At 43.1% G+C, this 17,277-nt stretch overlaps 1 protein-coding gene across 1 annotated transcript; it reads right to left on the reverse strand.

Moving 5' to 3' along the window:
- Nucleotides 1–2,973: 2,973 nt before the first annotated feature.
- Nucleotides 2,974–16,691, reverse strand: ZBTB20 (zinc finger and BTB domain containing 20). The gene is made up of 2 exons (XM_068981617.1): nt 15,107–16,691; nt 2,974–3,446 (listed from the first exon to the last, which is right to left on the reverse strand). Exons 1-2 carry the CDS (start codon nt 16,689–16,691, stop codon nt 3,025–3,027), a joined length of 2,007 nt encoding a protein of 668 aa, XP_068837718.1. The 3' UTR covers nt 2,974–3,024.
- Nucleotides 16,692–17,277: the final 586 nt, after the last annotated feature.

The raw sequence follows: 17,277 nt of genomic DNA on the forward strand, positions 1-17,277 counted from the left end.
CTCCCTCAGATTTGAGAAGCAAGTAGCTGAATGTGGTCCATACTGGCACCCAGGATCAAGTTTCTGGGGATCTTACAATGTTGTCTACTTTGCTAAGATTTGAGTAAGGACACCATTTTAAACCAGCTACTGTCCAATAATTCAAAATAGTTTAAAGTGGCTCTTGACTTTCTTCCATTTGTAGCATATGCTGAGTGATTTCATGTTATTTTCCTTTAGATTAAAAAGATCTTTTTTAATGTCAATTTTTTTTTTCTGTGTTACATCATGGGTTGAATGACTTGTTTTTCAAAATATCAAAATTCTATGACACGGTTAATTAACTAACGCTCCCTCTGTTGGTAGTAGGTGGAAATACTGGAGTCTAAGAGCTACTTCAAAAAGCACAATCAGCAAAAGAAAATAGACTTTTTCTTATTTCTGAAGCTGTTTCCCACCAGCTTTTAAAACAGGTCCGTTTTGGATACATAGTTTGTGGTAGGACTCCTCTTAGAAATCATGATGGGCAATACTTGAAGGCCAGTTAATCATCCATGGCTACATTAAAATTTCTAGCAAAATATTTACTGAATTAAGGACCAAGGACCAAATCAAACTCACATATACACCAGTTGTACTAACCTTACTAATTATCAGCAAAAACCCTTATGGAAAGGATACAAGTGAACCAATTCTAAGATGATGAGTAAAACCAATTTAGTTATTATACAGTTGCTTCCCTTGGAAGATTTCTCCCCATTTGTTGTACAGTTTTAATTTTTTTTTTATAAATAAGTTGCTGATAGGAAAATTAAATGCAAATGCAAAGTAATTTTGAAACTGAGATACATCTTTCCTTCTTCTTTTTTTTTTAAACTGTAGTTTAGTGTTTCTGCTTTGTTTAAAGATTTACTTTCCCCCTTACATGTATTAAAATATGCCCAGCAGTGAAATCACCTTTGGAGTTTTATAAGGTTTAAGAATTCCTATGTTTGAGTTGGAATCCCTTTAGGACACTGTCTATAATGGAAAAATCTCTATTCTGATACCTTATTCAAGACCGAGGAGAGAAATCTCAACTAGGAAGAGAGAGTGGCATCTAAGATGATGCAATGAGTTGGTGGTCTTCCGGATGATGGATGTTGGGCATCTGGGAGATTTTTGTTAGTTTCTTTAAAACCTTACCAACGAGCAAGGATTGATAAGACATCTAAAGAATAATCATCTTATTTAGCCCTCTCAACCAGGGTGGGAACAGAAACTGATCTTTGAAAGGAAGAAAGTGATTGTGGCATCGAGGCATCCTGATCTGCAACAGGCTTCTGATAATGCCATTCTCTGCAATTGTGAAGGGTGAGGAGGAACAGCAGAGTTTCATGAACTCCTCCTCCCGGCTGACCACAAACGGAAAGGACCCATTTGTCAAGACTTCTAGAGTACTAGTGTTTCATCAAAGAAAAAAGGTAAAGTCAATAGAAATTCTAGAATCACAAGATCTCAATGAAACTTTCAGAGAAGCAAGACATCTGTTACTGAACGATAAAGTCCCTCCCATGAAAAAGAACAGAATTCTAGATGAACTGGTGAAAAAAATATTCAGTGGAGCAACATAAGCTTGCTAAAAGTTGAAAAACTACATATCAAAATACAAAGCAGCAGTTCAAATTACAGCAGGGATGGGCTGGCCAGAGGCCCTCAACCCAGGCAATACTTAAAATAATAAAAATTAAGAAAAATTTAAAAAAATATGAAGAAAATATCCTTCCTCTCTTTCAAATATAACTTTAATTGCCTTTTATTCTTTCTATCTGGAAGCAGTATCGCTAACCTTAACAGTCTTGACTTACCAAAAAATATATATATGTGTGTGAAATAAAATAAAAGAGAAGGGATTGGTGGCAGTGTATGCAAAACCAAAATGAAAAAAAAATTACTTTTAACAATCTCACTTTTTTTGTATTTTTTTTTTACACAAATACTGTTGTAAATATATTAAAAAAATCAGCATTCTATCTGGTAAACGTCACTTTTGCCCCTCTATAAAATTTTGAATTAAAAAAGCCTCAAGAACTTTTTATTATTCCCCCCACCCTCCATTTCTCTTTCTTTTTCTCTTCCACAAGAATATATCCTGACACTTTTTTTTTTGCAAAGATTGTTGGAAGTAATCCTTCTCTTGTACCTAGAAACGTAGGTGCAAACCTCTGATATCTTTGTTTTATCTGCATTCCTGCCTTTCATGAAAGTCCCTCTTGATTGTGCTGAGGCTGGAGCTCAGCGAAGACACTGAATAAATACGATAGCCACTGTTGCTTGATGCTTGTCCAAGTCTTCCTGGCTTCTGCTGAAAGGGGGGTGTGGAGGAGGTGGGCCAAGGTGTGTGGACCCAGCAGAATCTGGGGGAGAAGCCTGCCATTTGCCTTCCCCACACCATCAAACCTATACCCCCTCCCACCCCCACAGCCCTTTTTACAGAAATCAGACAACGTGGCAGGTGGAAAAGAGCAGGGCCTTCCCTCTGGGTGTTCAACCAGAAAGTGACATATTCCACAGTTTTAAATGGTTACTGTGAAGTCCAAGCGGCCAGAATTGTGAAAATGTCCACTGAAACACTGCAAGCGGTGTACTTAAAGACAGTAGGCCTTTTAGATTTTGTTATATATTTTTGTAGTGCTCTTCACAAGTGAAAAAAAAATTTTTTTTTTTTTACTTTTTTTTTTTCTAAAGATTTTTTTGTAAAGAAGGGTTGTATTTAGAGGCCAGTAGCTAGAGATCCAACCAGTGGACCTCCGAAGCACTACCAGGCCTTAAGGCCACCATCCAAGGGAGACTGGGAGAACTATGACTCCCCCCAAGCCTCCAGAAATGTAATGTACCAGCAGGCAAAAAACAGTTCTTCATGTAGTACAAAATGAAACGAAACGAAAACGAAAACAGAAAGTAAAAACGAAACCAAAACATTTCTTAAATTCTAGTGCCATAGCTTTTTTGTTTGTTTGTTTCTTTTTTGTTGTTTTGTTCATAAGAAAGAGAGAAAGATACTACTTATCCATCAGACACGTGCATCCTCATGTGGTCGTTGAACTGCTCGATTTGGTCAAACTTTGCTGGACAGACGGAGCAGACATAGGTGGTCCCCTCCGTGCAGGCCACCACCCCGGGGGGGCCAGCGCGGGACCCCGGGGGTGTGCCCGCAGGAGGGGTCCCATTGCTGGCACTGTGCAGGGCCACGTGTCGCTCCAGGAGGGTCTTGTGGGAGAACTTCTTTTTGCAGATGTAGCACTCATAGGACTTCTCGCCCCGGTGGAGGCGCATGTGCACATTGAGGGAGCTCTTCTGGGTGAAGCGCTTGTTGCAGATGCTACACTGGTACGCCCTCACTCCCGTGTGTGTTACCATGTGCTTGATAAGGTAATCCTTTAAGGAGAAGGAGCGCCAGCAGATGCTGCATTGGTGGGGCTTCTCACCTGGCCACAGGGGAAAGACAGCAGGCAGAACGAACAGGGCGAGACACAGCCAGGGAGGGAGAACAAGAGAGAGAAAAACAAGACAACAGAAAACAAAAACAAAAACATTAAAAAAAAATCTGATTGGTTAAGGGAGCACCCCTGATTGGAAAGATCCAGTCCTTCCTGGCCTCTCATGTGCTGAGAAACCTTGCTTTAAGGTGCTGCCAGGAAAGGCTAGAGTGCTTCAGGTCCCCGTGCCAGAAAATGGTTCTCTTGGAAAGCTACATGACATTCGCCAGTAAAAGCCTTCTGAGATCATTCTGTGGGGAGAGAGAGTGCTGCCTCACGGGGGTCACTTTCAGTGCCTTCATTAGCTCTATGTCTGCTTTTTGCATCATCAAGCACATAAGAAATAAGAGAGAGAACAGTTCTTTGGAAACATAGGGATCTCTAGAATCTTTGGGAACTAAGGATGGTGGTGACATAGCTTGCCTCTCTGGGGACAATAATCATTTCCAGTATTTTGTCTAGTAAATGCACTCGTGCCTTGATCATAGGTCTGGAAGATGTTGGTTTTTGTAGGAATAAGTCATTCTAAAGAGCTATGCCTTTGATTTTTTTAAAAAACGTATTTTAGATAGAAATCTTCCCAAAATGTAACTTTAGAGAGTGAATTGGTTCTTCTGTCTAGACTGCCCTGAGCTGCCGATTGGCCTTGTCTTGTGTGGAGGTTGAGTAGGTGGTGGACAGCATGACGATCTCAGAGTCAAATGGTCCTGTTTAAATCTGGGCACCAAGGCACAGCCTGCCACTCTGACGAATCTCCAAATGCCTCTGAGGTAAACAGTTCTGCTTACCTCACTGTGCTGGTGTTGACATAAAATACATGTGAAATCACTTTGCAGACCACCAAGAGTGGTGTGGGAATACTTGCATGGTGTTCTTATTATAAGACCATCCATCCCTCCTCCACCATTAAATGGTTCCATATGCCTTTTTTTGAGCTCTTGGGTCAATTTTAAAAATAGTTTTCTCTTTCTTTGCTCTCAGTGTGTTGGCTGAAACCCTTCTTTCTCCTCAGTTTACTGCTTTGGTTTGCTCTTGGCTTAGAAACCAAATGATCAAGCTTGCTAAAAGCTGTAATGTATATAAGAATATTGTCACTGAATGACCACATGAAATAGTCTTCTATAAGTAACGTCCATGAGCCTTTAACATCTCTTTGAATCAATGGAGACTTGGTTTTGTTGGTGCTGTTTGCCCTCATCTCTCCTCTTGGAGGGTGAGATGAACCGCATTATGGTGTTTCCATCTTTGGCACCTCACCACTGACTGCCCAAGGCCGGCAGCCAGCACGGAAAGCCTGTCCATGTACCCTCCCATTGTTGTTTGCTGTTTAGTCACTAAGTCGTGTCCAAACACTGGTGTGGGTTGACACTTCCATGCATGTGTGCTAAGTCGCTTCAGTCATGTCCAATTCTTTGCAGCCCTATGGACTGTAGCCCACCAGGCTTCTCTGTCTATGGGATTCTCCAGGCAAGAATATTAGAGTGGGTTGCCATGCCCTCCTCCAGGGGATCTTCCCGACCCAGGGATTGAACCCACATCTCTTATGTCTCCTGCATTAGCAGGCAGGTTCTTTACCACTAGCGCCACCTGGGAAGCCATTTCCACAACCCAGCCTAAAGCTAGAAGCCTCTGAAACTCTTCAGTAATATTTCAACATCTGAACAAGGCATCAGGGTACGAAATCTTGAATTTGAGTTAACTTCCATTTAAAATATGTGCCTTGATGGTCTTGCCATTTTCCTCCATCGTGAAACAGACGAGGTTTGGTGTGTCCTAGTGGTGACGGTGAGGAACACAATCACATACATGCTGATTGTGTGCCAAGCTCAGGGTTAGTGCTTTCTGTTCATGATATGTTTTATGAAACTTTATCTCACTGGAAAGCTTTTTTGATGTGTTTGTAAACAGAAAAAGATATATTTTGAAGCACACGATCCTAAGAAATGGCTCTTTGGTTCATTTATAACTCCACAAATTTCTAAACCAATTTCATGGAACTCTGAATTTTTTCCTTTAGTTAATCACAACCTTTTTGGCCTGGCTTTCTCTCCCCTCTGCTGCCTTCCAGTCTTCCTTTCCCTTCATCTTCACGGATGAAACAACATGAGCCATAGGGTCACAGGGATAGAAGAGTTTCACTTTTAGGCTACAATGGGAGAATTTAGAAGCCTTGTTCCTACATGAAGAGTTCAATCCCTGCATGGTGTTTATATAGGCACTTTTTCTTGAAATGAGAGAGTCCCTAAGAGAAACAGTCATGCAAGTTATTTTTAGTTGGAACATTTCTGTCAGCCGTAAACATGCTTGGAACTCAAACTGGTCTTTGCCATCCTTGTGCTTTCAGTACACTTTTTGAGGCTATGACAGGCCGGCCAACTATCTTTTAAAATATGTCCACCTGTCACCTTTAATGGGAAGTGTGCCTTCTTAAAGTTCCAGATGGTATTTTGGCTGCTAGGAGTTGAAACTTGGTCTGTGTTAAAAATTCTCCTGCTGTTTGAAACTTTCACCTTCTTATAGTGTATTTTTTCCTCTAGACAAGGTCAGGGATGATGGCTTTTTACTTTCACACCTTTCTAATCTATCAGGTGATTCTTCACAGGTGTCATCTCTCCCTCCATAGCTTATATATGTATGTTGTTTAAATGCCCCTTGTGCGCCTAGCACCAAGGTTTGGCCATTAATTATCCATGTCACCCTGGGCTTTCTAAGTGTTTTCATCTCTGTGGGTTTGTTCCCTTCTGTAAGTGAGGAGTTGGACCAAGCACTTGCCACATTCCTTTGCAGATTTAGTGGCCTTCTGTCCACCATGGCCCATGCCCCAGAGGACTCTGGTCCAGGTCTTGTCAATGCGTGACCTGAGGGCAACTTGCTTAAATCACTCAAGGCATCAGCAGTCCCACATTTTAAATAGGACAATGTATTCTGCCACAGAAAAAATGGTGTGATCGTTAATGAGGAAAAATGTTTGCAAAGCACTTGGGAGCTCCATACAGGAAAATGCGCTGAAATTATTCAGGTGCCTCATTGGCAGAGCATAGGCATTCCAGAAACTGCCTGACTAAACAGGGTGCATTTTCAGATTAGTCAGGTGTAAACAACTCATTTCTTTATGTTTAGATTTGAAACAGTATCACTCACTAGAAATGAGTGATTCTTTCCCATTATTTTCTTGCACATTACTTAGAGTGAACCCCAAACGGCTTTCAACATTATATATGAAATGGACGTGACTGGTGTTGCTTGGTGCTCTCGATGTGGAGAAATGAAATTAGGATGCATGGTAGCAGATGGCTTTCTGGGTCCAAGCCTATGGCGAGGAACAGCAAGTCTGATAGGTTAGAAGGGACACAGTACCAGGCAGACACTGGGATTAGACACAGGATGAGGAAGCTCATATAAGCCCCTGTACTTTAAAATGGTCCATTTTGGGACCATACAGATGCCAGAGTCAGATATGAATTCCATTTCCTTAGGTGAATGACCTGGGCATGTTCCTTCACCCCTGTAAGCCTCAGTTTCCTTATCTATAACTTGAGAATAATACAGTAAGCACCTGTCTTGTGAAGGTATTTTGAAAATTAAAGCAATAAAGCCCTTTTGCACAGAGTATGTGATCATTTCAAGAAAAATTCAACTGTTCCTTTCAGCACAAAGGAACTGGTGATAAATGAAATCAACTGAAAAATGACTTGCATGGCATGAGGAAGCCAACTTAGGATTTTGCAAAAAACTGTTTCAGATAATCAATAAAGCAAGTAATTATATGATAGCTATGCACTGGTGGCTCAGAGGTTAAAGCATCTGCCTCCAATGCGGGAGACCCGGGTTCGATCCCTGGGTCGGGAAGAGCCCTTGGAGAAGGAAATGGCAATCCACTCCAGTATTCTTGCCTGGAGAATCCCTTGGACGGAGAAGCCTAGTAGGTTACAGTCCATGGGGTCGCAAAGAGTCGGACACGGCTGAGCGACTTCACCGACTTCACCGATGCAGTTCAGTTAAGGGTCTAGTCTAGTCTCAGCTGCATATGCTAATGGAAAGAAGTGGCACCATGAAACAAATGCCAGCAAAGAGACAGAGGATTCTTAGCAGGCAGCAACTGTATTCTGGAGGCTGAAAAACCAGACAGCAAGTGGTGGAACAGAAGAGGAGGCAGTGTCCTTTCTGACTGTGTGTGTGTGTATGTGTGAGAAGGGAGGAGCAGTGAATGCATATATTTTTCTCCAGTTTTGGATGCCTGCTCTCTAAAGCATCACTTTTCCACTCCTTCTTGTGGACTGGGACTGACACTCTACCATGATTGACAGTGAGAAAAAAAGAGAGAAAGAAAGATATTTTCAGGTTAGAGGCTGCAGAAGGTCTGCCTAAAATTTGAGGCTCATGCACTCCAGTTCTGAAGAGTGACCTCTGAGTTGGGGGCTCAGCAAGAATCCATTTATTCTGTGGATTCTTCTTCATTCTAATCAGGCTTTTCCTAGGCTGCAAAGAGGACAGTGACTGCTGTTACAGGACACTTTTTAAAAAATCTGTCCCCGTCTAGTTCTCACATTCTCTTGGCCTCTCCATCATTTGCTCTAGCATACACCTTCTTTCAGGTGAGTACAGTGTGGGGCAGTGTACAGAAAACGTGGTGTCTGCTGAGGGGGCAGAGAGCAGGGAGGGAAGAGTAGGCGCAGGGGGAGGCGGCTACTGCCGAGGAAAACAGAAGGGGTCTTGGAAATTGCAAGTCCTCTGAATGGGGACAATCAAGATTGGAACAGAAAGGGGGAACGGTCCAGTGACAAGAATGGAAGGTGCTTAGATGGAGTCATGCAGAGCCTTCACTGGCTGAAGAATCTGCTTTCCACCAGAGAGCTCTAGTTGGAGGGGGACATTCAAGACCACCTACCAGCCTTTCTCCCAGTCTGGGGTTAGAGGGTGCAGTCCTGATGCCAGCTTGGACTGTGAGGCTCCCTGGGAAGGGGTGGAATTGCCTACTGGGGACGCACTGCATTTACGAGACCTCTGTGGCTTTAGTGACAAGTAAAATTTTTGATGTCAAGAAGACTTTTAAAGATGTCAGGGACTTTCATCCACATTACTTGACTTTTCTTACAACTTTATGAGCGGGTAGATGTTAACATTTTCCTCTATCCTTCAGTACTAAGTACGGTTAAGATCTGTATTTTACATGACAAGAAAATGAGACTCAGATTGATTACAAAATTTACCTCAAGTCACTCAGAAACTGGTAAAATCAAGGCTTTCTCACTTCAAACCTTATACTTCTTTGTTACTCCACTGGCTTGATACAATTAGTAGCCCAAGCTCTATATGAGGATTATAACATCACGATCTTGATTGCACTGTTATTACTCTATGGATACCATTGTTATGTTACTATCATCGCTATACCTATTTTTGTAAAATTCAAGGCCAAAATAGCTGAGCATCTCAAAGTAACAGAAAAAACGATCAATTCTGCAGAGAACAATAATGAGCATTAGTGACCACTGGTGGACTGTTGATACTATGACTCAGAAAAGGTCCACATGTCTACCACTTGTTGGTAAAGAAAACACAGGTGGGAACACAGGTACAATACAGTCTTTGCATAAAGAAAAAGACGAGAAGAAAAAGAAATTTAAGTCTTGGTATGAAAATAATGAATTTATGTATAAGTTCCCCAAATTAAATTCTCCTGGAAAGTATGCTTATATATTTGAACATTCACTCATTCACTCAACCAATATTTGTTAAGCAAATACATATGCTACCCTGTATTAATCTATGGATTTTAAAGCAGAAGTCCTAACACTGGCTCTTAAAAGAAAGTTCCACCTGGACAGCACTGCCAGGTAAAATACATGGTACCCAGTTGAATCTAGATTTCAGATAAACAATGAACACTTCTTTAGTATAAGTACATCACAAATATTGAAGGGGTATACTTAGACTAAAAAAAATATTTGTTGTTTATCCAAAAATTCATCTGGGCATCTTGTATTTTTGTTTTCTAAGTCTGGCAACCTTATACCTGGTGATAAAGAAATACCCTGAACGCCATCTTAGTCAGCCTTGTATGCAATTTTGTTGTATAGAGCAAGGTACAACAAACAGAATGTGGTATCTGAAATTCGTTCCGATCATTGGAGAGTACTTATATTTGCATTATTTCTATGGAGCTACATCCTAAAATAAACAACTCTGTAGAAAAAAAATTTTCCCTTTTGAAAGTGATTAGATATCATTAGAGAAGAATTCAGTTCACTCATTGATCAAATATTTTCTGAATGTTTACCATGTGGAAGGTATTATGTTGGGCATATTGAAGCGTAAGATAAATATGATATATCATATAATTATATACAAAATTGTTTCTGCTTTCATAAAGTTTACATTCTAATGGGAAAGCATAAAAACACTCACATAAAGATAATATAGGGCTTCCCAGGTGGCTCAGTTGGTAAAGAATCCACCTACAATGCAGGAGACCCCAGTTCAATTTCTTGGTCAGGAAGATCCCCTGGAGAAGGGATAGGCTACCCACTCCAGTATTCATGGACTTCCCTGGTGGCTCAGATGGTAAAGAATCTGCCTGCAATGCGGGAGACCTGGGTTTGATCCCTGGGTTGCGAAGATCCCCTGGAGGAGGGCATGGCAACCCACTCCAGTATTCTTGCCTGGAGAATCCTCACGTACAGAGGAGCCTGGTGGGCTACAGTCCACGGGGTTGCAAAGAGTCACGCATGACTGAGTGACTAAGTACAGCACAATTATAATAAGTCATTGTTATAAGTTAAGTTATTGCTATAAGTTAAGTTATTGTTATAATATTAAGTGCCCAAAGGAGTACATTTGCCATGGAACCTTGAATATGCAAGATATTTGCTTCTATTAACATAATTTATCACTATAAAATCAAGCTGTTGTTCAGTACTTTGATTTACTTTTTTAAACACATAGGTTCTTGTGAGTAGAATTTTGGGGAACAATGTTATATAACAAAAACAACCTGAAGCCATCCTCCTCCTAATCACCCAGGCCATCTAGGGAAGTGATTCGCAACTCAGTGTAAATCAGGGCTTGTTAAGATGTAGGTCACTGGGTTCCCATTCAGGTCTGGGCTGGACTCGAGGATGCACATGCTGCTGTTGTGGGGACCACAGCTTGAGAAGCACTGCTCCAGTGTTATCTTTGAATTTTCCCTATTGCGTGCCTTCCATGCCCACATTCGCCTCAGGCTTATCCACCTGTGTCCTCTGTCTTTCCCTTCCATCCCATGCCTTTTTTTTGCTTTTTCTCTTGGGAGAGGGCACAGAGAAGTCCTGCATTGTTCCATGAGAGGATGGTTTGTGTTATCTTTGCCTTTTCTCTAATTCTCTTGTTTTTAAATGTGTCCTTAACTTTTGTTTTCCTGCCCCACAACATTTATGAAACTTCAGTAAAGCAAACTTGAGAAATTCCTAGAAGAGATGAAGTCCTTTCGTGGTTTGCTTGGCAGTAGATAGAGTGGTTTAGAGAGAGATTAAAAAAAAAAATCTTTAAGGAATGAAAAAAAAATTCATGCTATGGAGGAAGTTCAAGGGAAACCCAAGGGGTATCACATTGCTTTGGCATTTGAATTCCAATGAGGAAGGAAACATGTTGACAGCTATTACTCAGAGACTGGAGACAGAGCAAAGAAACTCAATGTCTCTGGGAGGAGGAGGCTAAAAGTAATGAGCATGATTTTTTAAAGAAAGCATTAAGTAGTACTTTACCGTTTATGCAGAGCTCTCACATGCATAATACCTTTACAGTAGCTCAAAAGGCAGGAAGATTATTGTTTCCACTTTAAGCTCAAATAAACTGAGGGTGATGAAATTAAGTGACCTGTGTATGGTCACAATTAGAGGAACCAAAACTGAACGCAAATAATCTAATTCCAGCACGGTCATCTTTATGTCCCTACTCTAAATATCAGTGTTATCATCATCAGGAAATATGCTCTACAACCAGTGCGCCCTTGGTGCTCTAAGGTAGAGGTTAGCTCCAAGGTCAACATGATGGACTACTTATTTGTCACAAACACGTCCTTTTAATGACTATGTGGATCATTAACACAGACTTACACAGAATTGTATTTGGAATTCAGATCTCAGAACTGAGTCTCTATAATCGTTAAAAGTGTGAAAGTTGCTCAGTTGTGTCTGACTGTTTGCGACACCATAGACTATACAGTCTATGGAATTCTCCAGGCCATAATACTGGAGTGGATAGCTATTCCCTTCTCCAGTGGATCTTCCCAACCCAGGAACGAACCCAGGTCTGCTGCACTGCAGGTGGATTCTTTACCAACTGAGGCACCAGGGAAGCCCCCGATCCTTGAAAGCAAGTGTTCATTAAAAGTTGCAGTTGGTAAACTGCAAAGCTGGTTACCATGCATAGTGGCTGTGAAGCTGAGAACCTAAGTTTTTTTCCTTTTAACTCTGTAAAGCTACTCTTTCCTAGTAAGATTCTTTTTGGTTAGATTCAAGGTAGGAAACAGAATCCATCTCTACTCTTCCAGTATACCCAGGACTTTCTAGAATCTTATTTTAGACTAACATTTGGACTCTTTGCTGTGGGTTTTTATCATTTCCACTGGGCTCCTGTAAAGTTGTGAGGCTCCACTTTTTTGATGTTTTCTCAAGACATTGCAGAGAACTTTGTTTTGAAATGTCAGCCAAAGTGAATCCAGGTCCTGAATTACTTCCATATGTTCAGGCTGTCTTGCCTTTTGAAAACCAAGACCAATTGTTCCTAAACTTTGTTAGGTTATAGACTTCTTCACTTAGACAAGTACTGATAGAGAGCTGACCATTCCAAACTGCCACTGCCAAATGATTCAGGGGTGAAACGGAAGTGTTGATTCTTTTAGATGAGTACTCAAGTGATAGATGTACATTATTTATTGTTCCTGGATGTGGTCAGGTTATACACACCATTACAAAGACCTTTATAAGTTATGAGGAACTTCATAGTTTCCCAGAGATCTGAAGGCCAGTCTTTGAGCATAACTCAGATTTATAAAATGACTTTACTTGTAGCCTTTGTGTCTATGATGTCTAAATTTGCAAATCCATTGCTGGTTTTCTATGGGCAAATCAAGTTATTTGGGTTAACCACAGAATCCTTTGGTAAAATTGAATAAATATGTTCATACACCAAAGAGACAATTTTCTGTAGTACACCAAAAATGTTATGCTCCAGATTTAAAGCCTTATTTTGACATGTGATCTAATAGAGTAAACTTTATATCTGCTGGGTCTACTGGAAGAGATGCAAAGATGGGGAGAGTAGAAACATTCATGGATCCAAGACCAGAGATGTCAGCTTTGGTTAAGAATACATCTCCACAAATGGTCTCTTTTCCCCCCCTTAATCCTTAATTTGATGGATTTACAAGGTAGGTACTCAGAGGAGGAAAGGCCATAAACTATGGGAGAATACCCTGTAAATAAAAATATTACTATTTGATTAATTTACTAAATAATGATGATACCATACCACATGGAAAATGTCCTTGGTTGACCTCAGGTTATTAGATATTCACATTTACCCTAAGTAAATACAGTGACTTACCACTACCTGATTTTTTTCCTAAATTCAGTAGTAGTCACTATGTTTTTTAGAGGTATGAAAACTGTCATCTTTAAGAACTGATTCACACAAGGGCACATACACTGATTTACATATTGTTCTGACTTAAGCTGAACTGCACAGAAGGAAAATTTCGTCTTAAGTAATGTTCTGCTTCCGTTGTTCACTTCCGTGTTGGCATGTCTGTTGCAGTCCTTCCCTTCTATTCCCCAATTTAAACTGATCTGCTTTATGTCCTATCCCCTAGCTAGTCCTGCTGGCTGACCTGAGAAACAAGGTTGCTTTGAGGAGCTCACTTATTTTCATGTATTGTAATTCAGGTATGTAACTTTCCCCTGACAATTTATTTGTCACTTAACAGAGATATTCTAGAACTAGAGGGTGAGCAGATGAATGACTCTCCTAATCAGTTCAGTTCAGTTCAGTCGCTCAGTTGTGTCCGACTCTTTGCGACCCCATGGTCTGCAGCATGCCTGGCTTCCTTGTCCCTCACCAACTCCCGGAGCCTTCTCAAATTCATGTCCATCGTGTTGATAATTCCTCATAATAGGAATTATATAATTATATATAATTCTTCATAGGAATTATCACTGTCATAATAGGAATTTCAAATATGGTGATCATCACTGAGTTAGTTACTTTTAGTATAAGAGAATCCATGTGAAATCATATCACATATATAGTCCCTTATATGGAGGAGCATCCATGGAGTTCTCGTTTCTGTCTGGTCCATTGTAGAACTAGGAAAGGGCACTCACTGGCTGGGAGGTCAGGAGATCTTTGCTCTAGAATCATGGGCTCCAGGGATGAAGCACTGTCTTGCCTAACTACTCACCTGATGGATAACTTAATCCCCTCTATAACAAATCACTGTGAAATGATCACCCATTCTCTCCTTGAACACCTCTAATTATAGGAACTCACGCTCCCTTTGGAGGTTGTCTACCTATCTTTAGAGCATCCCTGCTTAAACTTCCTCTTTTATTTAATTAAATTATCTTTATAGTTTCTAATCATTGGTCCATTTCTATATATGTGAACACAAATGGAACAAACTTAATGCATCTTCCCTCAAATCATTTAAATAATGCTAAAAGTGTGAACAAGAGCTACCATTTATAGAATGCTTATTATGTGCTGGAGAGTGCTTTAGGAACTTCATATGGATTAATTCATTTAATCCTCAAAACAGCACTACCATCACTATTATCCCCATCATATAGACAAGAAAACTAACATATAGAAATGTTAAGTAATTTTGCCAAGCTGACAAAGCTCGGTAGGCACTTTCAGTTCAAACCTACGCACTGCCAAACACCTCGAGCACCTTCAAACATGATTCATATGCCATGGCTTCACAGCCCTTTCCATCTTAATCATACTCCTCTGAGTGTACCCCAAAGAGTCTACTGGCCTTTTAAACAGGAGAACCCAGAACTGATTGTGGTCTCTAGATGTAGGAAGTAGAGAACCAGCAATAGAAAACAGAGTGAGCTTATCACCCCTCTTCATTTCAGGGACTGTAAGTGTAGCCTCCACTGGCATTAGCCTTGTTGTGGCCTCTTCAAGCTGTTGGTTCATATGAAACTTATTGCAGACCAAAAGCCTTATTCCTGTCTGGCCTATATGACTTGGGTCTGTAAAATGAGGTGACTGGAGTATGTGATCTCCAAGGACTTTTCCAGTTCTAAACATCTAGGATCAAAAACATGTTTCAAAGTTCCACGTATTTAAAGGATGTTGTGCCTGCAAATTCTGTATCAGGTTTTCTCATTTGGCCCTTTTGCACAAAGGGTTTCTGTGATTTTTGTCTTTTGGTGACAGGATGCTTGGTTCGTGGGATGGGGGCATAGTTGGGGCTTCTAGAAGATGGTTTACAATATGGCTTTCTGTAAAATCTGAAAGATGACTCCTACTTTCCCTTCCACCTGCAGGTCCTCCCCCTCCCTTCCCCCAGCCCCCTCGGCCTCTCCCCCTGCCGCCAGGCTTCCAGCCGGCGCACTCACCTGTGTGTACGAACATGTGCTTGACGTAGTTCTGTTTGGCGGTGAAAGTCTTGTTGCAGAGAGTGCACTCATAAGGCTTTTTTTCGCCCTGCCCACTGGCTGTGCTGTGGCCTGCGGATGGGGCCAGGGGCTGTGGCGCTGGCAGCTGTGCAGTAAAGGTCGACAGGCCGGGCTGGGACACTGTCACAAACTGGGTCTGCTGGCCTGCCAGGGGCTGCGGCAGGCTGAAGAGGAAAGGCTTGGGGCCGCTGCCCGCCGGCTGGGTAGTGAAGAGGGCCGGCAGGTAGGTGTTACCGGCTGTGCCAATGACCTGCGTGTTGCTGGTTAAGGTCAGAGGCATCCTCAAGTTGCTGGTGAGGGTTTCGGTCTGGCGTAAGTAGAGCTGGGTACTTGGCAATGGCTGCCCGATGGACGTGTTGACCGAAGGCTGCTGCAGGACACTTTTGTCGGAGCTGTTGCTGACAGTGATCACCGTGTTGTCCATCTCCACCTCGTTGCTTCTTTCGGGGGAGGAGGCACCGGTCTCTAGCTGGTGCGGCTGCGGGGCGCCCTCAGCCGGGGCTTCCGCGGCCTGCTCAGGTTGGGCGGGTTCGGCCTGGCTGTCCCGCACCGCCCCGGGCCCGAACTGCTGCTCCACGGAGTCGGGTTCGGTGCCTATGGAGGAGCTGACGCCCGAGTCGAAGCTCTCGCCCTTGGGCTCGCTCTCGGTGCCCTCGGCCTGGTCGGTGTCTTCCGTGCACTCCTCAGACTCATTGCGCTCCAGGATCTGCACCCTCTGCTGCCCGTAGTAGTCGTAGTCGTCCTCCATCTCCTGCTTGATGTGGATGTTGCCCACCAGCGTCTGGATGCGCACGGGCCGGGGCTGCTTGCGGCAGTGCGTGGTCTCGGGGGTGGTGGACAGGTAGCGCTCCATCTGCTGCGAGCGCTCGTGGATGCGCGTGATCCAGCTGGGGTCTTCTATGTGGTGGTCGCGGGGCAGGCCGAGCGCAGTCTCGTGGTGGCTGACTACGGCGCCGCTGTAGAAGGAACGCTCACCGCTGCCGTTCTGCATGGAGCAGGCGTACAGCGCTGAGTAGATCCTGTCCACGCTGTGCTGCGGGTGGCTCTGCAGATAGCCTGACTCGGTGTCGCTGCTCTGGCCCGAGGTGCCCGACTCGGGAGTGCCCCGTGGCGTGTCCTGGCCTGAGTCCTGGATCCCCGGGAACACATCGCCCACGTTCTGCGACACAATGCGCGTGCACTCATCGATGACCGTTTTGATCTGCAGGATGCTGGCGGCCGTGAGGATCTGCAGGGCTTCCGACTGCGAGACGCGCAGCACGCCGCTGTACATGAAGTCAATGAGCTTTTGCACCGACTGCACCGACACCACCGACGGGATCTCGATGTCGCTGTAGCCCAGCAGCAGCTTGTCCTGGAAGAAGGGGCTGCCGGCGGCCAGCACGCAGCGGTGTGCACGCAGCATGCTCCCGTGGATGCGAACCGTCACGTCACAGAAGTGGCCACGGTTGCGCTGCTCGTTGAGGGTCTCGAGCACGGAATTGCTGAAGTTGTGAAGGTTGATGCTGTGAATGCGCTCGGTCATCCCCTTGCAACTGATGTCACCTGCACGGCGAGACAGACACAACACAGGGCGTGGGTCAGAGCGAGCTGGCTGCATTCCTAACATTTGGGTCTCAGGTGGACAATGCTCATAGCTCCTAGCAGCACCCCTTTGCAGACACAAGCAGGCTCTCTGGCAAGATGGATAGGCTTTGCATCAGGTCGACCTGTGGGTATGATGTCCTATGGTAACAAGGCCTTGGATTTTGTTGCAACAGGGCCCCAGTTATTTGGGGGTACTGAATCCATAATTGACCCCCTAGACCTTCAGCCAGGGTTGTCAGTTGAAGTACAGCAGTCTAAAAAATAGATGGGTCATTGCCTGCTATTTCTATGGCTTCAGCAAATAAGAACCAAAAGGCAAATGAAGACTTATTCTCAGGAAACTCTGCCTCCACTTTAGACAGGCGTAAGCCCAGGTCCTTTGGGAAAGCTTGTATTTTTCTCAGTTTATCAAAATTCCTTACTTTATTCATAGACCACAATAGTTAATTCCCTTCCTGTTAATTAACATGGCACATTCTGCAAATCCACACCACATATGCAAAGATTCTTGGAAAATTCATCTT

The sequence above is a fragment of the Capricornis sumatraensis genome, chromosome 1 (genome assembly GCF_032405125.1).
Source record: "Capricornis sumatraensis isolate serow.1 chromosome 1, serow.2, whole genome shotgun sequence".
NCBI classification, from domain to species: Eukaryota; Metazoa; Chordata; class Mammalia; order Artiodactyla; family Bovidae; genus Capricornis; species Capricornis sumatraensis.

Excerpts from the sequence above, each read along its gene's own strand:
- ZBTB20 (XM_068981617.1), bottom strand. The coding sequence starts at position 16,691 with ATGACCGAGCGCATTCACAGCATCAACCTTCACAACTTCAGCAATTCC. Across the intron at positions 3,447-15,106 it reads GCACATGTTCGTACACACAG|GTGAGAAGCCCCACCAATGC; the intron begins GTGAGTGCGCCG and ends CCCTGTGGCCAG.